At 38.5% G+C, this 24878-nt stretch overlaps 1 protein-coding gene across 1 annotated transcript in view; it reads left to right on the top strand.

Moving 5' to 3' along the window:
• INSC (INSC spindle orientation adaptor protein) overlaps positions 1 to 23462 on the top strand; it is a 144934-nt gene extending 121472 nt beyond the window's left edge. The window contains exons 9-12 of the mRNA XM_038406380.2: positions 10566 to 10632; positions 16526 to 16681; positions 17455 to 17531; positions 20712 to 23462. Coding sequence (XP_038262308.2) covers positions 10566 to 10632; positions 16526 to 16681; positions 17455 to 17531; positions 20712 to 20840 — 429 coding nt within the window. The 3' untranslated portion in view covers positions 20841 to 23462. The remainder of the gene's footprint in view (positions 1 to 10565; positions 10633 to 16525; positions 16682 to 17454; positions 17532 to 20711) is intronic.
• The last annotated feature ends 1416 nt before the right edge of the window (positions 23463 to 24878 follow it).

Raw genomic sequence — 24878 nt, 5'->3', positions numbered from 1 at the left:
GTGGGGTAAACAGTAGTTACTCATTTGTGTATAGTATCTATGGATGGAAAATACTATATAATTAATGCAGTTTTTATTTATTATTACTCCATGTTGACTCTGCCCTTGCCTGCCACGCTGTCAACTGATGCAGAAAGTGCAGCTACTTGTCTACTGTGGAAACTGGAAATGATATGCTATGGGTTTTAGAGTAGTTATAAATTTGTAAGACCTAAAATGATGCAGTCACAAATACATAAGAGTGCTTCTTCCTTCTGGTTCTCTCCAGTCTGGCAGGAAACAATAAAAATAGATTTGTCAAACAATACAATAGATCTCAAACTGCTGTGGAGTTTTGATATTTTACAGCACCTTTTCCCTGTAAATAAATATCACAACATATGGGTAGCTGGTGACCTCAGGCACTGCTGTCGGCAATGGGTGCTGTATAAACTCTGAAAATTCCCTAGTCCCTCCCTGAGTCACAATTCTACTCCTACGACTTTCTTGCTCCCAGCAGAGTAGTAATTTACTGCTGGTATAGACACCAATAAATTACTACTCCCACTCACTCAGCTAATCTGACCAGCAATTGAGAGGCTTGGCACTGCCTGCACTCCATTCCCCTGCCCACCTTCTCCAGGGAGGAAGTAAGCATGCACGCATCATGCTTACTTCTAGTCACTCAGACGAAAAGTCCAGGTTGCCTAAGTAGGCAAGTAAGGGGGATTTCTACACCTGTACACTGTCTTCCAGTCCTAGTTACAGGCTAGTCCTGTGTCATTTAATTCTTTAAAATATTAATATAGTTTGTGGAAAACTATGAGTAAATAGGAGTATTCAGTGTCTCCTTTACTACAGAGGTCAGGGGTTTATTTTGTCTTAATCCCTCATGCTGAATCGTATGGTTCCCAGAAGAATTCCTCTTGCATCTCCCTGAGACCATCTGCTACAACATCTCCTGTCTCCACCTGCTGCTGTGACACTGCCCTTTACTAACCAGTAAGATAGTAGAAAGCAAATGACTGTCATACACACTGCTGTGTGCTGCTTCTTCCCTGTTCTTTTTGGTCTGGAAGGGAAAGGGATCCCCATCCTATATTAAAAGAAAAGGAGTACTTGTGGCACCTTAGAGACTAACACGGCTGCTACTCTGAAACCCATCCTATGTTGTGTCCTGGATACCAAACATTCTGTGCTGGCTCATGTAGTATTGAATCTTCTTCCTTCATATAGTACCAGGCACCAGAGCGAATTCACTCCTATTTTTTAGAGGTTTCTTAGGACCTCTTGATTGTCTAAAAGGTCTTTCTCCATAAGTCTGATACCTCAAAAGCAATGCCTGCTGTCAGCCTTTGACGGGGCTGGGGAGAGGGGAAGCTCTCCATTTGCAGCCTCAGGTAGGTTGATTTTGCTTTGATGTTTTTAATTTACATACGGAAATAAAGAACTCTAATAAACTCCATATTGCTTCTTGCAAGTGGCCAGACATGCCTTTATCCCTGGAGACGGGTGTCTGGAACTTTGCAAACTCTCTCTGGCTTATCTTTATTTGATTCATTTAAGTGAAACAATATTCACACTCATAATGTGTAGCAGAAATTAATTTTACTTAGCGATGAATCAGCCTTAAAGGAGTAATTAACTAAGAAGATTAGCAGTTCCATATTGATCTTCTTTGCCACTCAGTTTAATGATTTGGTCATTTTCATTTTGAGTTTGAATTTTTCTCCATATATCAGCAGTATCAGTAAAAGTTTATGAAACACATTTACCTTAGTAACAACAAAGATCATGCCTTTCACCTCTACAGGGCAGGACTCATAAAACTAGGATACAGATCATTGAAGAGCAGGTCACAACTGGGAGGATATCCTTTATTCCACTGGATCCCAAAATGTACCTCTATTGCCCTCTAATGCCTGTTCACTCTATTTCTTCTTTCCCTTGCTAGCATCTTCACTGTTTCTGATAGCTGGAATTTCTAGGCAGCAGAACTGACCAGTAACTGCCAATAGTGGGGGGACAGAGAGAGGGCAGCCGCTTCAGCAGATGTTACTGAGCATGCTCAGTCTGTATGATCATGCTTAGTACAAGCCAAGCGGCAGTTCTGTGGGGCACCTGACCCCGCCTGTCCCACACATCATTTCTGCTAGGAAGCCTTTAGTCTCCATTCGGGACTGAGTTTTCCCAAACAGTGAGTAAACCTTCTGGCCATTTAGTCCTTTTGACACACTTGGGGTTTGCAACGAGGACATTCACTTTGCATTACCTTTTTTAGCCTGTAAATGAATTTTTCATCTAGTCCTAGCTATAACGCAAAAACAGTTTGATACCTTTGTTCACTATTGGTTAAACATGCTAATAAATCAACATTGTTATTTAAAACAAGACACATTATCATAGTCCGTTGTGGTTATGGGTCTCCTTGCAATATAATTTCTTCAAGCTGACGCTTCTCCATTTAACATATCTGATGAAAATTTCTTTAAAGACCCTTAATTAACTTAATAGTTTCCTCAAATTTCAATCAATTTTTTCTTTACAGAAGATTGATTTCCCAGAAGTGTTTTATTTCTGTAATGTACTACTGACACTAAGAAAACATGATTTAACACCATTCCATATTTCAATGTCAACCAGACCACGAAAAAGACAAAAGGCGGAGTTCATCTTTTACAAATTCAGTAGAAGTTGTGGTTGGTTAGGCTATTCTTTTTTGGGGGGGAGGGGGCTAAAAACTCTCTTTTTTGCAGTACAGAAAGCAGTTTTTGTTTACTGTAAGATGTAATGATACAAATGCTGCCAATTAATATTAAAACTAAAAAATGTAGGTGATTCTTATATCTGTGAGGTTCTTGTCAATTTAGATGGCTTCCATTAGATTTTGTATATGTGCTGTGAGATATTGAGAGGTTAATTTTATAAATACATAAGACTAACGTGATGTGGCAACACTTGTAAAGATATGAAACTTATATTTATTATTATTAAGCTATATAAGATTTAAAGAGAAGAGACTTCCTATAGTTTTAAAAATACACTGTAGACCTCCTAAGTCACTAATACATTTGTTTAGAGCCTGTTTTTTTTTCCAGTGGTGCTAAGCACCCAGAGTTCTGAGTGCTCAGCATCACTGAAAATTAGCTTTTAGGCCTCAGTTTTAGGCCTCAGCAAAGCATTAATTCACATAACTTTTAAGCATGTGAGGAATTCCATTGGAGTCAATGGGACTATTCACGTACTTAAGTGCTTTGGATCAGGACTTTTAAGGGAAGTGCTTAAAGTTCTGTTCGGAAAAGTGTCTTTAAAAGTGGCATGGTGGGGCTCCGTGTTCATTATATCTCACCGATTCTATGATTATCCTGCTATAGACTACACCATTATAATTTCACAATAAGAAGTAAAATTTTGATCCCCCTGCACCAAGGCATAGCTCCATAGTATTAATACTAAATGAGAATCTTATTCAGTAATTGACAGCCTGTGACACAACTCTGATTTCATGTAGTGGTACAAATACTTGCTGATCAGTTTATCTATCAATCTGATCTGTATTTCTAGTGTGCTCATCGCCATTATGTTTGAGTGAAGTAATTGTTAAATGATCCCTAAAATTAATGACTGTATCAGTATTTTGAGACAATTTCTCAGAGTGGAGGCTCACATAGCTTCCTGGTGCCTGCCACTGTGATTTTGAGCTAAAATAAATGGTTGAAGCGGAGGTATGCATAGCAAATGCAAAAGGAGGAAATACATCAGAAGAGACAGTGTAAAGACCGAATTTTTGACCAAAGAGAGACTGTTAATGAATGCAAAGAATAATACAGTATGAAAAGTAGTTAACAGCACATGTGGATTACTTGCTGTTCTTACCTCAAGATTTTGTTTAAATTGGTTTTAAGGGAAAAAAGCACCCAAAAGTCTTTATTTAATTTGTAGACTAATTGCTTCCGAATTTCATTTTGAAATGTGAAGCTGTTTTTGATTTATAGGAGCATCTAAAAGAATCTTAAACCACAAAACCTGTTTTTCTTTTCTTTTCTTTTCTTTTCTTTTCTTTTCTTTTCTTTCCACTTCTAGAACTTAAAAATTGCAGAACTGATTTAAATCAAATTTGGCCTGAAAAACTACGTTGTCATGTGAAGTCAAGTTTCTTTCTGAACTATGAGCCCTTCAGAAATAGTTTCCAACCAAAATTAGTGATAGACAGATATAAAAAACTTCAGAGATTTGGATAATCTTTCAGAAGCTGGGATGCTTATTCAGATTCTTCTTGTGCTTATCCCAGTCTGTTCTGTTTGAAAAGCTGGAAATCACCTGAGAAGAGGGTCTCTAAGAATTTTTGGAAATTCCTAGTGTAGGTAGAGTTGCTACAGCATGAAAATATCCTTTCTCAGGGTATTTTAGTGCTTCTGCTTCCAGCCCAAACCAGGCAATTCAGAGATGTGTTTGAAAATCCGAAAGCAGGCTAACCCATTGGCTTCAAACCTCAGACATTTTTTTTTTGTTGGCTCAGTTCTAGTTTGGCTTGATTCTTATCTTATCCAAGCTACTTTGCCCATCCCTAAATCTGAGCATGTACGGAAACTGCTGCTGCTCATTAAAATACCAATCACTGATAAGAAAGAAACAAGTATGATTTGCATCATGTGTAAGTACAATGGGAATGAGAACCCTAGCATTTGGAAACTCGAATACATCTAAGGAATTGATGAAGTGTGAAGTTGGCTGAAATTTAGGAACTGAGGAGCAGGTCTTGGACTCAGTGGAGATGTGGCTGTAAACCATCTTTTCCTTTCCCTGATTTTGCTGTCTGGGTGCCACTTCCCACTCCCCAGCTTTATTTAGAGCTGCACAGGGAATAGGAATTATCATTGTAAGAGACTTGTCTTAAATCCCCTCCCCAATCTATGATTTATTGTTGTGGCTAGTACTTTGTGGGCAATGTAATGCAATTGTAAAGGCTTAGTGAAGAATGTCAGATATCTGTTTATACTGGGTAGAGCTTCATTGGGAGCTAGATGGTTGTTCTTGGTATCAGCCCTCCACTGCTCTAATGGTGATATGCTAAAAAACCACAAAAATTCTGAGCAAAGATAAATTCCATTTGAAATCCTTGAGATACTTTTCAGATATTCAAACCCTGCTGCTGATTTTTCTCTCTAACAGGAAGTATATAAATAATTCATTTTCCCCCCTGCTATTCTATGGAAGATGAGTTAGTGTTCCCAATGGTGAAAGAATTTGATACAGAATAATGGTTCCTGAGCCAATGAGAGAGGGTATTGGTCTTTTTTTTCCTGTTCTTTTTAATTATTGTGTTTTGCTCTAAAATCCATACTATGCCAAGTGTACGCTTGGTGATCTATTAAAAATTCAGATAACATTTCAGCTGCTGCAACAATGACTGTGAATATGTTTTTTGCATGTATGTGTTGTGCCCATCACTAAAAATTTAACTTGTATCTATAGTAAGGGGTGGGGGTGGGGTGGGGAAGACAAGAGTCTTGGGTGCTGTTACCTGAAGTTTATGCAAAACACAATCCAGTTACTTTGGTCTGGAAATGAATGTAGATTTGTCTGAGGACTTGAGTGTACATCTTTTGTCACCAAAGAACGACTTACTGGGGAGTGATAATGCAAGCTCTTGCACTCTGCTCCATCAGTATGTCCCAGCCTTAATCTGGAAGACCCACAACTAGCAGTTGACATGGTTTTCTTTCCTGCACATTCATGGCTGCTTTGCAGAGGATGCTAATAAGGGTGTCATTGCTATCAATTGTGGTAGATTTTTTTGATGCAGCTGCCTTTTCATGAACTCAACATAGACCACAGGATAGCCATTGGGTAGTAACAATTTCCAGTCACAACAGCACTGGACTGGATTTTAACTGGTGACTCTGAGGTGAAATGGTATATCTATTCCATTATCAATTCTTTGATTCTCTGAGTGACTCAGTCCTTCCTATCAAGAGAGTCCAAAAAAAGGTTCAGAGAAATGTGGCTTCCCCTATACATGGGAGTATTCTAAGGCCAATGAGCAAAGAGTGTATTTTGTGGCCAGTACCCTTCCCCCACACCTTATGGTTGAGGTTGCTATGTTTATTGACAGCTTTCCTAGAGATATTATGTCTAGGAATTACACTGCAGTACTGGAAATCCTGATTGGCTTGAGCTGTGACTTTCCCAATGGTCCTATACATCTCGAGCATTGGCAGATAGTGAGAATGTGGTCTGTGTTCCATTTTCATAGATATCCCTAATCTTGCACTGTCCTATGACACAAAATTCATTTGTTGCTAAAGGATCCAGACAAATTTTAAATTTGCGGCAAAGGAGATTTAGGTTCGATATTAGGAAAAACTTTCTAACTATAAGAGTAGTTAAACTCTGCAGTATGCTTCCCAGGGAGACTGTGGAATCCCCATCACTGGAGGTTTTTAAGAAAAGGTTGGATTTGTCAGGGTTTACTTGGTCCTATCTCAGTGCAGGGGTCTGGGCTGGAAGACTACTTGAGGTCCCTTCCAGCCTACATTTCTATGAGTCTATGAAAAAGAGGAGCATTTTCCTCAAAATGATAATTAGGCTGCATCTACAGATAGAATTTTGTTTTCACCTGGAGAGTCCATTTTTAGTGTTTACATTGTCCTTGGACTTTGGCCTGCATTACAGTGTGTCTCCATTGTATGAATCTTGATGTGAGAGACAGGAGTTTTACTTGTACTAAACTGGTCATCCCAATAAGTATATGATTTTTAAGAATAAGTACAAACACTTAGAGTAGTGTCTTCTCCCAGTTAAACTGTATTCTGTGTTGCTTGTGTATGTAGTTTACGTTACAAAAAGGTATGACTCATTTTTCCACTGAAAAATTCTGCTCACTTTGAGTGAAATAATCCGAATTCTTCTCATGCTGTCAAATGATGCTTAGAGCATAAATAAGACACCACCATCCGTCTATCCTGCACCATTCTTGCATGTCCTCTATGATGTTAAGTCCTGTAAGTTTTCCCTCTCTGGCTAGCGTTTAATGAAGAGATTTTTTTCAGTTGGCCCCTTTGGCATGTTCTTACAGCTGCTCAGTAGCATGCCTGCCATGCTAGGTGCTCTGGCTTCATGCTTAACGCATGTCCCAGATCATTCCATCTTTTTTTTTTTTCCTGGAAAACTTTCATGATAAAGGGTTGGGGCATTCTTTTTATTTGTTATAAATTCAATTTAGTATAATACCTAATATTTTTCAAAGGCCTTTCCTTTCAAAGGAGGTCAGACACCTGTTTGGACCTTTGGTGGGCTTCTGGGTTTCATGTCTATATGTTAAGATGGAAATAACAGTTGAGTTGAAGATTCATAGTTTGGTCTTTACTCTAAAGCTTAAGTGCCTTTAACACCTACTTAATATCTTCAAATAAGGCTTTAGTTGGGCCTGAGTGATGCATAACCCTCTGCAAACCCTCTGCACAGGGGTAATTTAACCCTTTTTGTCCAGTGCACAAATATCTCTCAAAAATATGCAGTCCTGTATAATCAAGGAAAGCAGAGCTGTCTTGATTGAGCCCCAATACACCCCTCACTCAAATAATTTCTTGTATAGAAAGATACACAACACATTTTTATATATAAAAATACTTATTAGATAAAATAACTTGAAGCCGTGAAATAATTGGCATGTATTCAAATTGTGGTTAATTGAATTCATCTATCACTTAGAGAGCCACATGGGGTACTGACTCTGCATAGAGGAAGTAATTTTCATTAACAGGATATAATTTAGAATGAAAAAATATATACACGCTGCTTGAAACTCTGTTAATAATTAACATGGAATAAATACCTAGACATATATTGAGTTTCCATTTTTCTACCTGTCACTCTTTAGAGATTCATCAGCTCATTTGCATCCTAAGTAAGTGAATTTATTCAGAGAGATGACACTGTAACACTGCCTTAGAAAGTGGAAGACCTTTATGTAAGAGCACCAAAAATTAGTCACCTTTGTTACTATAATGCCAGAGTGAGATCAACATTAATGGTCATTTGTTCTCATGCTTGCTTACATCTGTCAAGGAAATTTGTTTGTTTGCGAACACAAATCCTACAACTAAAAGCTGTTAGCCAAATCTGTCCTCCTTCCATCCATTATTCCTCAAGCAGATCAACAGCATCAAGTTAGAATAAGGAAAAAAAAACAACAAAAAATTCTTTTAAATAAAATTATTTTTGTTTTGTTTTGGAATTTATATATAATAATGGTTATTCACAATCCCTTTACACAGTAATGTCAACAACATGTGTGGTTCTTTGCATGCAGCAAGATATGCAGGGAGTTATGTGAATGTTAAATAACAATATCTTTGCATGTGACCCCGAAGCGCTGCATCATCAAAACCAGTATAGTATAGTGGATTGAGTATAAGAGCTACCTGTTTCCGAGTTCTAATCCAACTTCTATCGATAAATCATTGTATTGCCAAAGAGAAGTTGCTTTGGACCTGATTTTGAGAAGCACTGAAGACCCACAACTCCTATTGTGATTGCTTAGCAGTTCTGCCAATCAGGTCCCTAATTTCTGCCACATTTCAGGGTGCAATCCATACCAGTGAGGGTTGTCAGCACCTGCTCTGAAACCATGGGTCCTTCACAATGCTTTGCTGTTGTAGCTCCCAACCTGGGCCTCTCACAAACAGGATGCAGGTCACACACGAGTGAATGTGTGTGTGTGTCTGTGTGTGTGTGTGTGTGTGTGTGTGTGTGTGTGGCCAAAGCGCTGGTCCGGTAGTTCTGACCCCAGCAGTATGTCAGCAACACTCCAGTCACACTCTGGCTTCCACCAGCCTTGGTTGCTACTTGCAGGGTGACCCAATGCACTCCCTGTTCTCTAATTTCCCCCAAATATGTATTCTGAACTGTACAATCCTCTCCAGGGCAGTTCAGATATTAGAGTTCTGTTGTCCCTGTAAACAGTCAACATTCAACAGTTTGCTACTTTAACTGGAGTTACCCTAACTGTTCGGTTTAACTACAACACTAGATTAGTTTTGATTAAAAAAATGTATTTAACTACAAAGAGATTTTAAGTATGTGCAAGTATAAGATATTAAAGTCAGAAGTGATTACAAGAGAAATAAGGATTAAACACTTTCTAGTAGCTAAAACTTTAAAAAGTTAGATTTGGCTCAAGGTAAAAAATCCTTACCACATGTTCCCACCAACATTGACTCAGACTCTCGGATCAGAATCCCCATGCAAAGTGAAAGGGCTGCTTTGTTTGTGTTTTTAGGTGAAAGAGAGAGAGAGATGGGGAGTGATAGCTTGGGGTGTTTTTGCCCCTCAGTTTTATAGTCTAGTCACCCTTTGAAAGGCATTTTCTGAGGGTCATCCTAGATAAAGTTCATTCCAGCTGTGAGGACTCCCTGTGGAGTCTTGTGGCAAAAGAGGTTCCATGTTGTTGATTGCTAAAATTCAGACCGCGCTGTTCCTGCCCCTCTTCCTTGCCAAAGAATGGCCACTTGACAGGTAAAACTAATCAACTTTAACACCCGGAAAGAGGTGTAAGCTTTTGCTTTGTCTTTGAGAAACTGGTTTACTCACTCCCCAGACTTGTCTGGTAAACGCATTGTAGTCATAATTTCAGTTTATGTTCAGAACTCTTAATATGCATTTTGTACATACTTTACAGAAGAATATTAATCAGTGTTACCAGTTTTTAAATGATGCTTCCTGAGGCATATTTTGCATAAAGATTATTGTAATAATGTGTAGGGTGTGAATACCTGATTGAGAAGCGCAGAAGACCCACAACTCTTATTGTAGTTGCTCAGCAGCTCTGCCAATCAGGTTCTTCATTTGTTTCCTCAGCTGCAAAATGCGACTATGGCACCAATTCAGGAAAACATTTAAGCAGGTGTTTAAGTCCATCTCTGTTCAGGATAACACTTGAGCATGTGCAAAATCCCATTGACTTAAATACATGCTTAAATCCTACTTATGTGTTCTCCTTTAATAGGTATGCTTTCCAGAATCAGGGCCCAAAATACCAACCTCGCAAAGGGGTTCAGAGGATTAATTAGTGTTTCTATCATGCTTTGAAGATTAAAACTGACTTCTAAGTAGTAGTATTGGATATACACTGAAGTTCTCAGTAGTTACTCAATGGGAGTTTTGTCAGAATTTGAGTATGGAATTCAGGATTTGTACCCAAATGAACACTGCTAGAGGCCCAATTGTTTGTAGCCCTTCAGCCCCTTTATGATGATTTAGCAGCATAAAGGGGCTTCCATAAAGCATGCAAATCTTACCACCAACCATCCACACCAACCTCCATCTGGCAACCCCCAGTACTGGGGCTGGGGGAAAGGAGACGTAATTGGAGTGACACTACACTCCAGCTACTCTTGAATGTTATTAACAGCTGAGTGTAAGTTGAAGCAACCACAGAGTATGGAGAAGTGATAATAAAATGTCAGCCCACAAGGATAGTTTTTTATTCTACTCTATTGTTCCATTATACTATCTTACTGAGTATATTTATCATTTCTGAATTGTAACATTATATTTTATGTTCTCCTCTCTCATTAATGCAGATTGTGACAATATTAGCAAACATGTCTGTGCTGGACCAGTGTGCTTCAGAAATAATTCAAGGAAATGGTATGTATTTAAGCTGAGTTAATGCTGTATTTGTATGTATAGAATGCACATGAGAAAAGGAGAGAGCTTGAGAGGTGACCTGTGTTAATCACAAGGCAACATGATCTACGGATGTGATCCAATGCAAATGAAGCCTGTTGTTTGCTATAATTCTTAGTGGAATCTGCATCTTCTGGCCCATACAGGTTGATGAGGGATACAAAGTGAGGTCTCAGAATGGCCTCGTAATGGAAATACACTGCCATTCTACAACATGATTTAGAAGACTTCAAATATATAGCCATCCTGCTGATTTAATATTTATAGTTCATGTCATTACCCACAGCTGTATGTTGAGGCAATAACAGTAACATTTGTTTCTGTAAATCAAGACTTAAGGTGTTTGAGAAGACCTGTGATTCTCATAAATCAGATTACATCATCTATGTATTAAGCATTGTACATTAGCATCCTGCATTTTGCATTGTTTCATTCAAACCGTACAATGCCATAATAATACATTACTGCTCCAAAATGTACAAACAGCCGCAGCAGCAATGCTTTCCCACAGGCCTTTAACAATATTTTTGGCAAAACTTTATGGGAAATGTACATTTTAGATTTGATTCTGATGAACAGGGAGGAATTGGTTGCAGATCTGAAGGTGGAAGGCAGTTTGGGTGAAAGTCGTCATGAAATGATAGGTTTCATTATTCTAAGGAAAGCGCAGCAGAATGAGGACAATGGATTTCAAAATTAAAAGCAGACTAACAAACTCAGAGAACTGGGGTCCCATGGGAAGAAAATGTAACAGATAGTGGTAGGTATACTTAGTGGGGAAGGAAAGTTACTAAGTGATATCAAAAAGATTGGGGTGTTTAATGCCTGTTTTGCTTCAGTCTCCACTAAAAAGGTTGATTGTTACTAGATCCTCCAGTGCAATTAATGTTAAGAAAAATGGGGAAAGAGCGTAAGTCAAAATGAGGAAAGAATGGGTTAAAGACTATTTGCATAAGTTGGATACATTCAAGTCAGCAGGCCCTGATGAAATGAAGTAGTCGGAATACTTAAAGAACTAGCTGAAGCAGTCTCAGGATTATTAGCATTTTTTTTGGAGAAGTCATGGAGGATGGGTAAGGTCCCAGAGGACTGGAGAAAGGCAAAAATAAGGCCTGCCTTTAAAAAGAGGAACAAAAAGGACCCAAGGAATTAGACCAGTCTGCCTAACTTTGATATTTGGAAAGATACTGGAACAACTTATTAAACAATCGAGTTGTGTGCACCTAGAGGATTATAATGTTATAAGGAATAACCAGCATAGCTTTGTCAAGGACAAATCATTCCACACCAACTTAATTTCCTTCTATGACAGGTTTACTGGTCTAGAGATAGGGTGGAAGCAGTAGACTTGATATCTTTTGGTTTTTTTAGTAAGGCTTTTGACAGTCCCACATGACATTCTCTCATAAGCAAACTAAGGAAATGTGGTCTAATTACTGTCAGATGGATGCGCAACTGGTGGAAAGACTACTCAAAAGTAGTTAATGGTTTGCTGTCAAACTGGGAGGGATATCTAATGGGGTGCAACAGGGGTCATTCTTGGGTCCAGTACAAGTCAATATTTTCATTAATGACTTGGATAATGGAATGGAGAATATGCTTATAAAATTTGTAGATGACACCAAGCTGGGAGTGGATGCAAATACATTGGAAGACAGGATTAGAATTCAAAACAACCTTGAGAATTGGTCTGAATTTAACAAGAAGAAATTCAATGAAGTGCTTCCATTAAGAAGGAAAAATCAAATGCCCAATTACAAAAAGGGGGAATAGGCTAGGCAGTACTACTGTTGAAAAGGATCTGGGGTTGTTAATGGAGCACAAATTGAATGAGTCAAAAATGTCTTGCAGTTGCAAAAAAGGCTAATATCATTCTGAGGTGCAGTGTCATAATTAAGACACAGAAGTTAATTGTTCTGCTAAGGAATACTGTGTCCAGTTCTGGGAATCACACTTTAGGAAAGTTGTGAACAAATGGACAGTGGACAGAGTCCAGAGGAGAGCAACACGCATGATAAATAGAAAACTTGACAGATGAGGAAAGGTTAAAAAACCCCAAGGTATTATAGGAGACTGTAAGGGCAGGAGAACAGTCCTGTGGATAAGGAAATAGCAGATCTAACTGATTTTATAGAGCTGCTACCAGGTGGCACCATAATTATGATTATATGATCTTAAAATAGGGTATAAATTCCTGTTGTTCTCTAAAAGTAGATGGCTAATCAGTGAAGTTTTACACAGCTTTTGCTGTCCCATGAAGTTTAGTTTGGTTTTGCTTAATATGTTTTTAATAGAAAGGGTCTGAATTTGAGTTGTGGCTGAAACATTTCTTTAGCAGGCCTACTTTTTCAGTGTTGACTAATACTCTTAAAATCATTTTTTGTTTACACAAAACTTTGTAGAAGTGGATTCTGAGGAGAAATGATGCAATGGTCTGTTTGCTAAATATAATTAGATTTAAGGTAATTTTTAGTTGTTTCTCATGTTATAGCTGAAAGTGTTGTGCACACAGACCTGACTGATGGAGGATTGGCACAAACTAACCTGGATTCAATAGAGTCCATGGACACATAGGAGGCTTAGGTTTTCATTTCCTTACTTTTGTGTGTTTGTGTCAGGTGTGTGTGTGAGAGAGTGAGTGTGAAGTAAAGCTGCCTTACAACAAGGTTTTCTTGTGTATTGATTACACTATATATTAGGCAAAAATCTGTGTAGGGTCATGCTATGTGTAAGCTCATGTATTTTCAATTAGGCATCCTCTAAACAGTTTGTTGTTACAGCTTTATTGTTACTTATAACACACCCACTATTGCAGTCTACTCCTCGTAAAATCAAATCCTACAAGGTGCTGAGTCCTTCTGAGAAGTGATGCGCACTCTCCACTGCCACTGAAAACAATTGGTCTGATTCTCTTCTCATTCAGATTGGTATAAATCAGGAGGAACTTTATGGAAGTCAATGGAGTTACTCCAATGCCAAATGAGTGACAGAGGAGAATCAAGCCTAGTGGAACTGGAGGGCACCGAGCATCTTGCAGGATCAGGTCCTTGCTGAATTGACACTGCTGGTTTCAATAAATTGTCAGGCAGTTTGGGGATGTGAATGGACATCCACTATGGTCTAAGGTGAGACCACACAAGTTCACTTCATTTGTGATGAGTAAACCTTATTTGGACCCCGACCCAGGGTGTTAAAATGTTAATGCATTAGAACACTGTGCCATCTAGCCTTCCCTCTTAGCCAGTGAGAAGATGCAAGTAAGTGATCATTTTAGTTCTGGCACATGTCCGTGTAAAACTTAGACTTAATTAATTAACCAAAGTGTGTTTGTGGTACAGTAAAGTCTGCATATTTCCTTCTTGTTGGAAGCTAAGACCAAGACAGCTGCCTCTAGGCTTGTGAAAACGGGTGAGAGCCAACTTGTGCATAATAGTTTCCTATGTCTGTATAATATGGTAACAATTAGCAGTTGGTTAGAAACCAGAGATACTGATGAGAGAAGAGTCTTTGGAATTGGAAGATCTTGGATGGGCTCTCTTCTCAACTTTGGTTTCTAGCTCTGATTCTTTTGGTAATTGGAAGCAATTAATATTTTTGTTAATTATGTAAATGTTCTAACAAAAATATATATCCATAATATTAAATAACAGATGTAGGTAACAATAAATACATAGACAGAAGTATACAGATTATTGACATTCTGAGTAAAATCCTGGCTCTATTAAATTAATGGGAGTTCAGTTGTAATGGTATTTAATTGGAATGGAATAGGGGCTTCATATCCCTTTTAAATGTTTTTGACATAGTATCTATCTATCTATCTATCTATCTATCTATCTATCTATCTATCTATCTATCTATCTACCCCCTCTGCTGTTTTGGTACTGAAAGAGTAGGTTTTGTGAATGATATAATTTTTTATAATCTGGCTGTTTCTCTCATCTCTTAATCATTATGTCCTGTTTTAAAAGGTATCATGATACCTGTAAGACTTATACTTAGCGTGTTTTGCTCTAGATATACTGCGGGTGTGATATTTTATGTTTTTGTTATAGATAACTATGTGACCTAGTGGGTTCTCCCCTGTAATCCAGCTCATGAGAAGTCTAGGGGCTGCAAGGAATCTTTTTTTCCCCCTCTTACTGTGTGTATATGTCCAGGGAGCTGATGAGTCATCAAAACATCTAATTGAGTACAGTAGCTGTTTCATTGCTGTTTTGATTGTATTATTGTTACAGGGTGGCCATCAGTGTAGTATCGAGACACACATTATACAAGGTACCTAGAGGAAGAGTACACAAATAATTTTCCCTTCCCTTGCACTTCTGTGAAGGGTCCATCTCCCCCAAAGCACCAGGACTGAGGAGTCTAGCTTGGCTGGTGGTATGACATATCTATTGGGGTTGTGCATGGATAAGACTATGTACCTGCTCCCTCTGTGCTAGCCAACAGAGCTATTTGAACACGGTGATGTGTGCACGCCTCCCTAGTAACGGAATATAGCACGATCCTGCAGCAATCACAGTGTAACAGGGAACAATGTGCAGCTCAAAGCCTGCAAAATTGGGTAATGCCTTAAAGTGACAACCTTGCCCTGTGTGCTGACATCTGATCCCTGCAGGCATAAGGTGTGGGGAAGACTTGTCCTGGCAGAGCAGAGATTCCCCCGGTGCTCCCAGCTGGTGAAACTATGGAGCTGTGAGAGCAAGGCTGCTGAGGACTGCCTGCACTGTCACAGGGTTACTGACACCCAATCTCTGCAGGCTCATGGTGCAGGTGGGAGGTTGCACTCCCTTTGACTTTTACAGAGAGATTATTTTTTTAGTCCATTTCAGTCAGCTGAAATTGATGTTTACTGATATCTATCAATTTAAATTGAATCCTGCCAAAACTAATCATGACCACAGACCAGCAGATTAGATGTGTTGACCCAATAACTTCACAAAATCCTGAGCCTTCACAGAAGCTTAACAAAGTAATGTTGCTGAGCCATAAGCACAGGGCCCTATGCACGTAACATCAAACTGGCAAAGTAAAGGTACTTAGCTAGTAATTTACAAAGGCTTATCAGTCAACGGGTAAGATAATAACTTCATAGAGGCTTTTAGCTTGACACTAGCCCACCAAAATAGATTTGCTGAGTGGAAATTTAAAATAACAGTGAATATATCAGTAGTTATAATGTCATGTTATAACAATTGGAGACCAAGGCACATATCTTGGAGTTTTTGGGTGAATAAACTGAAGCATAAAACTTTACTGAGAATGCAACAAGACCAAAGAGTCTAAAACATTAGATGAATATCTTCCTTCACATCCATGTCTCTAAATGTCACTGAAGTCCATGGGAAACATACAAATGTGTTTGAATTGAGAATTCAGTCTATTAGCCATGATTTAAATTGAAACATTAAAAAGGTGTTTTAAAACATATGAGCTGGAAAGGAAAATTACATATATGTAAGATCTTCTAATGTACTTCAGGCGCCTGCATATAGATTAATCTCGAATTAGAAGTTGAATGTAATAAAGAATTAAAAGCACTGCCATGGATTTTGAGCCAGATGTGATAGGTCAGTCTAAAATCCAGATGTCAGTCTGTACTAGAACAATCTGGAGAGAAGAGGGGGAAATGTGAATGAATTTGCTGGTTCCATATGTTTTCTAGCTTTCTGTAGACAACATATGTTTTTGCGCAGATGCAGATTGTGCCCATATTCTGAACAACAAAATCGTATGTTGCAGTTGTGCAGTCATTATTCAGCAAAGCTTGCTTCGCTTTTAAACTACTTTCTTGTATGGAAGTTTTTGTTTTCTGGGAGAGATACTAACAGCAACTTTCACTTCTTTGTAGGTGTTCAGCTTTTAATGGAAATGCTCTTTGAGAGATCATCTTCTGGGAATTCAGCAGAAGTCACCGCTTGTGAGCGAGTTCAGCAGAAATCTGCCGTTACTCTGGCACGGCTCAGCCGAGATCCTGAAGTGGCACATGCAGCCATAAAACTCAGCTGTAAGAATTTAATGCTAACCTAGTGGCAGACAGTAAAATATGGAGAGAATGACTTCCTGCTGAGACTAGGGCAGCAGAGGCTTTTGCTGGTTTAGCAAGGAGAGAGGATCTCTGATACCACTTGTTAATGGTTGAGCTCTACAGAACCTCTACATGAGGTTCCCTGCACAGTCTGTCCTGACAGTGGATGTGGAGAATGTACTAAATGAATCTATGGCTAATTTTTCAGTGGAAACTGAGGTGCAGCTTCCTCCTACACATAGCTAGGGATGGAGGGGATACAGAGCTTTTACAGTGACTATCTGATGTTGTGACACTTGAAGATGCAGCATCTACTCTCTCCTCAACTTAAAACCTCATATATATGTGACTAGTAGGATCCTCCAGCAAAGAGAGACAATAGGGACCAGATTTTTCAAATTTAAAAATTGAGGAAAAAACATGTCTGTTCTGGGGAGTTGCGGGATGATGGATAGGAAGGATTTTTTTTTAGGTCAGCTCTATTCATTGTAAAAGAGCAGTAGAGGGTAAAAACAATGTATTTGCTTATGCTTTGCCGTTATCTAACTGACAATTTTAAATTGCACAGCTCGTTCTAATGCATGTGTGGAGTTCCTTCTATACCTTTTGTATAGCAGTTGTATTTATTCACAATTGTATTAAATGAGACGGATAAAACAAAAGAATCCACCAGGCTGATTTTTGGTGTCAAAATGGCAAGTTTTAGATGGCAACAAACATTGTTTATCTTCATTCTTTTTTTACACTTTTAGGTATTCCTCGCCTTATAGAACTCTGCAGATCACCCACTGAAAGAAATAACAGTGATTCTGTTCTAGTGGCTTGTCTGGTAGGTGCACTTAAGCCATCCTTTATCTCTCCTGAAAAATGCAGAAATCCTATTAGTTTCAGTAGGATTTCAGTGTGTGTAAGTAACACAAGTTTGTTGTAAATTACATGTCAGACTCATCCCTTCCCATCTTGGGTTCAGTGCTGTGTACCTTAATTCCCATTAAAATCAAGATTGGCATACAGTGATGGCACACAGTCCCTTCAAGGCCCCTTGCTCGATGCCCTGCACTCCTACCACACCCTGCCCTAGGAAAGGAAAAATGAAGGTGGGTCCTCTAGGGCTGTCTAGAAAGGCTGCACAGAAGCAGTCAATCAGAGCCTAGCAGGCTCAAATAAAAGGAACTGTAGGGCTTGCACAGGTCAGTTCCTGGCTGGAACCAGAAAGGTGTGGAAGGGGGCTCTGCTCTGGCCAGAGGAGCTCGATGGACTGACTTACTGTCCCTGGGAATGAGAAGACCTGGAGGATTTGGCTAGTAGATTTGTCCTCTTCATTCTCAGTGAAGTTACAGTCATGACCTATTTAATTTCACACTTGGAGTTGGTTGATTCTCATTGTATTTTAAAACTCATCCAATGGCTTCTAACCTCCTCCAGTTTCCTAGATCACTCACAGTCAGGCATTGGAATAGGACATGGTGCAAAGACAATCCTTTCTCCTGGCTCTGACTTCCTTTGGATAGAATTCAAACCTCCATCATAAGTGGAGCTGGTAGCAAAGCCTATAGTTAAGGTTGCCTGACACTTTCCATCATAAGAACTGTTTTCAGATGCTTATAACTTAGCCAAAGCTTAACCATTTGGGAGGAGCCTGAAGGGGTGAAAAATTTGTACTGATTGGGCAAAGAGACTGGAACTGGGATGAGGAGTCCCAGGGGGTGGAGAGACAGGACTGGCACGGGGGCAGGCTGGAGAGGATATGGACAGACTGGGTCAGGCTTGTGAGGAACAGAAGCAGAAGGCTCTGTACGAACTAGAGTACATTCCTTTCCATCACCAGGAATCGAACTCAAGATTCCTGAATCTGAATCTTCCTCTGCTGTTGACAGATATCCATGAAATCCACAAAGTGTGTTTCGTCCCCCACTAGTGGCTTGTATAAGTAAAGGATGACAACTTGCTACTGCTATCAGTTACTTTATTAGCCAAGTGCCTGAAGTCTGAGCAGTGGATCTAAAGGATTGAACTCTGCTAATGATGCCTCTGGAGGCTGGTATGATTCCACATGATGGAATTTCTGTATTTTCAGTTTGCTTTTTTAAAAACCCAGAAAATTACACACAAAAAGCATGTTTAAAGAACGTTTTTAAGGTTGCAAAGTCAAGTACTTAAAAGTTAGGAAATGCCAAAATTTAAAGTTGCATGTACAATCTTAAACAGCGCCCTCATGATATGGTTTTTAATTACATGATCATGTACTATTTTTTTCTACAAGACCCCTTTTGAGTGCTTGACTTGGCAACTTTAACTTTTCTTTAATATAGTTTTTGTGTGTAATGGATATAAGGTGCTGCTTACAGGACCTGTCAGGAGAAGGAAATGCCAGCACTATATTAGCTTCATTCATTCCTCTAAGATAATCAGAATGAATCCTGACAGAGAGTATTTACATATTGAATGGACAGGGTTCAATACCATCAGCTCTCTTCTTCAGTAAATATGAAGCTACAATGTGTACTGTCAAAGTGCAGAATAAGACTCTTGTGCATGGGGGCAGGGCACCTTCAGTGAGATAAACATGACTATGGAATGCCTTAGAGGACAAGAGCAGACTGAGTTCCAACTAGGCCATGTTCAATTCTAAATGCAAGGGCTGGTTCTTCAATAAGGCTTTGTCACACTTCCTGGAGAACCCAGGGTTGTGAGGCACCTTTCTCTCACCTGACTGTAGTGTGAGGAAGCCTTGTCTATGCCTGCTAGGGGTCAGCTCCCCAGTTCCACTGGCCACTCTGTCTGTTGGTGATAGGCACACTCCAACCCCTGAGCCTGCTGAGTGTCTCTCTGGAGTGCCCTGCCCCTGGTCCACTGGATACTCACAGTAGTCACAGATTGCCTCAGCTTGCCAGTCCACTTAACACACATAATTTAGATATGGTTATAGTGAAAACAAGTAGAAGTTTATTAACTGAGGATAGAGATTCAAGTGACAGCAAGTACAAATATTGGAAACAAATAGTTACATATAAAACAAAACCATAACATGCATTCTAAAACCTAGACTTAATTAAGTAGGTATTCTTTTCTCATGTAGAGAAATCTCACCCAAAGTCCTTTGTGTCTTACAGCCAAATTGGCTGTGACCCTCCATTCATAAGACAAACATGCTGTTAGCTTACTCCTGAGTCAAGGATCCAGAGTGTACTTCTGACCACCCCAATATAGCACAATAATCCATTGTATTTACTTGTAAAGAGGATCCTCTCATGCTATTTATTTCATCCTGTAAGTTTCCTCTCTTGAAGATTTCACAATCTCTTGATGAGCATTTGGCTCGCTATGCAAACAGGCATCCAGCGTGAGACGTACAATCAGAGGTGAAAGTAAGCTGGTATGGCATACCGGTAAGAAAGTGGCCGCTGGTACGGGCCACTACACAGCCAACATTAAGCAATGTACCGGCAGGGTCACTGATATGTGGGGGGGGGAAGGAGGGGGGACGGGAACAAAAGGGGCAGCTGCCCCGGGGCCAAGCAATTTAAAAGGGCCCAGGGCTCCTGGCAGTGGGAGTGTCTGTTACCTCCTGCTTGAAAGGAACCTGTCTGAGACATGTCAACTCCTGGTTACCAGCCTTAAAAACATAATATTCAATACAGTCTCACAACTCCTTAAATATCTATACATATATTTCACAAAATGATTGATGCCCAGTGGGCTACTGGCTGTCAATAGGGAGGGGAAACAAAGGTACAGAAAGTGAAATGACTTGCCAAAGGTCACAGAACTGGTCATGCATTAAGGTCATGCATTCAGTCAATGCATTCAAAAGAACAGTTTCATAATCAAATTGAGAGGGAGATTTAACTGGATGAGTGGACAATTCAGTCTAGTACATAGGTCCTATGCTGGCACTGTGCACAGGGGTCAGTTTCAAGTATTGACCATTATCGGTGGGCACTATATGTTATGGACTCAAAGTGAAGAATTTACTAATCTTTAATTGTACTGTCATTGTTTCTGACAGGCAGCCTTACGAAGATTAGCAGTTATGAGTCCTGATGGCCTTGAGGATTCAGATTTCCAGCAGTTGGTAAAGCCTAGACTTGTGGATTCCTTTTTGCTGTGCACAAATATGGAAGAGAGCTTCGTATAAATGACTAAATATAGCCTCCGAAGCAATTGAAATAACACATGCAGGATGATGTAGTTCTACAATACTATTTTTATGATTAATTTATTTTAAAACTAAGGTCTGGTATGTAGAGAAAAAGAAACAGAAAAAGCAATCTTGTATCAGTGGTTTGAGCAAGTAATCCACCCTCCCTCCCATTTTTCTGCAATACTTATAGACATGTCAACAAATCAGAAAATTATGATTATAACTATTGTCATGTTAGATTTGGGGCCAGATTTTCTTCTTGATTAAACTGGTGTGATGAGATTGCAGCATGATAACTAGGGAGAATTTCATCCCTTGATTTTAAATGTTATGACATTTTATCACTATTTCTTTGTAATTACAGTACTATTAAGTTGTCCAAAAGATTTATTAGCTTAATGCACTCATTTCACAAAAATTGATTCTTAAAAATGCAAAAATATACTTGAATACAATTGAAACAGTGCCATCTGGAAACAAAATTCTCAAGTCTCCATTGAGGTATGCTGATTTGCTGATATGTTGAAGATCTGGTCCTACTTTTTTTTTTTATAAACAGAACTGTGGAAATATCTGCACAGGATTAGATACTGAAGGTATGTAAGAAATCAAATAGCCACATTTTCAAGACTGAATTCTGAGATTTTTTTTGAGAGTTGATTTAGGCTGTCTAAAAATGTGGTCCTTTACAGAATATATAGTTACAGGTCATTTTTTCCCTATTTTAATTACATATAATTAAAAAATCCTGGAAAATGATAGTTTATAAAAATATGTACAAAAATATACCTGATTCTGTACAAAATGTTTAGATATCCACAAATAACTTAGCATGTCACACAAATCCATTTTCCTTGCATTTCATAGTTGTATGTGAATTTCTGTAGTGCATAAGCCCCAAAATATTTTTAGTGATTCAAGCCAATACTTGTTTGAAAGTATGTGTGCATATATTTTAAAAAAACAGGTAAACAGATTATAACTCTGACTGAACCTTGAGTTATTCTGTTTTCTTAGCTTGTCATTTTTCTTTAAAATGTAGGGTGGGATTTTAAAATTCACTCAAAGATGGCAGAAGAAAATTCCATCTGTAAATGTTTACATAGAGGGTAGAATTGATTGAAAAATGGGAATTTTTTCATCAAAAATGTTTGAACTTCGAAATTTTTCAGCCAGGAATGTCATGGGAGTCTTTTTGCTTTTACTTCTCTCTAGTAACTCAGGAAGAGTTGTGTTTTTGACATTTTGTGGTTGTTTGTGAATACTGCTCTGAATAATTTGTGGTAGGCAACTATCTGGTGCTAGGATGTCTGCAAAAAAAAAGGAAAGAGAAACCCTAATTCCTGAATTTACCTCACAGAAGTGTTCTGAGGCTTAATCTGTTAATATTTGTTTAGTGTTTTGAGATTTGAATGAACAGCACTGTGAAAGTGCTAAATTGTCATCATCTTCCCAGTTTTGAGAAAGATGCTTATCCTATGTATGACAAAGTCCAGCTCACTTCCAGATGTGTAGGAGCACAGAAGAAGTTTCTTTGCTGTCATCTTCATGGTAATGTCTTAGGTCAACCATGTATTTATCCTGGATGAAGGTTAACATGCTTTTTATAAATATTAGCACACGTACAATGACCGCTGCTTTAAGCAACCACTCAAAGGTCAGACAAAAATCAGATGCTTTACAGAGATGCTTTTCTTATATGAGTGGAGATTAATTCTGCTTAGTATACCATGACTATTTTGAGGCAGTCCTTTAAGACATGACCGTGCACTGTAAGGATTGGTCTGTTGTAAAGTCTTCATTGTATTATACCAGTGACTTTGGCACTTTCCTCACTAAAAGTAAATACATATTTGAACTGACACATTAAATGGTGAAATCATCACCCCTGGTGTAAACCATTTAACTTGATAGCAACATAGAGGATAGTAGAGTGTACTACAGGGATCCTATTAAGATGTTATAATTTATATTTATAATCCAAAATTGCATATAAAGGGCCAAATTCTGCTCTGTCCCATTGTTGTAAACCTCTCTTCTTTGGTTAATGTCAGTTATTCTGTATTTGCATTCGTGTAGCTAAGAGTAAAATTTGTCCCATAATGTGTTCAAGTCAACAGCTGCATTCAAAAATGGATAGGTACAAACTGCATGCCATTGTTCTGCCGAAAAACGTGTCACATCCAAGAGGGGACAGAATTTACTGGTACATGTTATGCCTGTGTAAGGCCAAAGGGATGTTTATATAAGCACCAAAAATAGCTATCAATAAAAATTAAAGAAGTCCATTTCTCATGTGCATGGATACCACTTTGCACTATTTTATAAGTCTAAAATGGGTATACGTGGAATTTACATTGCCAGAATCACATGAAGTAGAACTGTGTGAATAACTGAGGTTTTTGTCATCTCTGTGGCTGTTCTGAAAATTTAAAAAAAAATTGGTTTCAGGTTGACTGAAACAAAAATTTTCCAAAATTTTTGGTGAATTGAGGAGTTAAAAAAAATAAAATTTTGTTTCAGATTGAACAAAAGGTTTTTTACCTAAAAGGAAAATATTTATTTTTAATTTGAGCTTTCTGAAATGTTTGTTTTTCATGAAATTGAATTAAATGTCAAAGCAAATTTGTTTTGAATCAAAAAACTGAAACATTTAATTTCAAAGGTGTCAAAATGAAAAAAAATTGTTTTTTTCCCGATTTTTTTTGTGTGTGACTGGAATAATTTGGTGAATTCAACACACATTTGTCTACACTGCAATTTTACAGCCCCACAAGTCTGAGCCCTGCAAGCCCAAGTCAGCTGACATGGGCCAGCCGCAGGTATTTTATTGCAGTGTAGGCATACTCTCAGTATCGCACGGGCAGAAGAGTGTTTTGGACTACATCCAACTCTTTGGAAGTGCAACTAGTCAGTAAAAGCTGATAGAAGGAATACAAACACTTCAGTGCTGACCCAGGTAGAGCAGAAATAATAGTATAGGTGCAGTGGCGAACCAGGATCCATTTATAGTAGGGCATAGTACAAAGGGAGAAAATTCATAGAAAAGCACAGCCAAACAACCCTTTACATCAACCACATATTGGATCACAAGTGTCATATTGATTCACAGTACAAACTTAGTCAACAGCCCTCAAGATCTTGAACAGCAGAAAACAGGGCTGGGTGGGAAGAGGTGGGGGGGCGGGGCGTAGGGCGGAGTGGGATTTTGAGCATCCCTGGGGCCTGGAGGAAACTGGCGCCTGTGGTTTTTATTAAATTTTGTTCCATTTTTTTGTTTTGTTTTTTTGGGAAACCAACCCCCCAAACATTTGAAGACAAAACAACATGAAAATTGTCATTTTGAATTGACATTTAGACATAAAATGTTTTTTTGTTTTGTATTTTTAGCCAAAAAGAAACAAAATGGCATTTTAATTCTAAATGAAAATTTGTTTAATTTAAGAACATTGAGTCTAAAAATATCCCTTTTGTTTCGCCTTTCCATGGGAAAAATCAATGTTTTAAATTGTAGCCGTGTTGGTCTTGTCTCTCTTACCAACAGAAGTTGGTCCAGTAAAAGTTATCTCATCCATCTTGTTTCTTAAATAAGAATTGACAGTTTCCAATGAAAAATTTCAGTTTTAATGAAACCATATTTCTTAACAGGAAAATTTTGTGCACCAAAATTGTTGATAGCTCTAAAATATATGTATTAAACCTTATTGAAGTCAAGGAGCTGCAGTGGGGAACATAGGGCAAAATTTAGCTCAGTTACTTTGGAATCTGAAAGCTATGCTTGCTAAAAAAAAATTCTCCCTTCATTTGCATTTCTCAGAACTGTTTTTTAAATTGTATGTTTTTGAAATGTTGGACAAATGGGCAGTGAACTGCAAGCTCCTTTGTAAGTTGTTTAACATACTTATGACTTTGGACTATGAACTGAATATTTGTATTGAAAATAATATTTAGTTCAAGTATTTACAGATATTTTGGCTCAGACATTTATTCACAGAATAAAAATTTATACTTCAGTGTATTGTGTGTCTATTA

The sequence above is a fragment of the Dermochelys coriacea genome, chromosome 6 (assembly GCF_009764565.3).
Source record: "Dermochelys coriacea isolate rDerCor1 chromosome 6, rDerCor1.pri.v4, whole genome shotgun sequence".
NCBI classification, from domain to species: domain Eukaryota; kingdom Metazoa; phylum Chordata; order Testudines; family Dermochelyidae; genus Dermochelys; species Dermochelys coriacea.
Note: the sequence above shows the minus strand (reverse complement) of the source record. Positions and strands in the feature narration are given on the sequence as shown.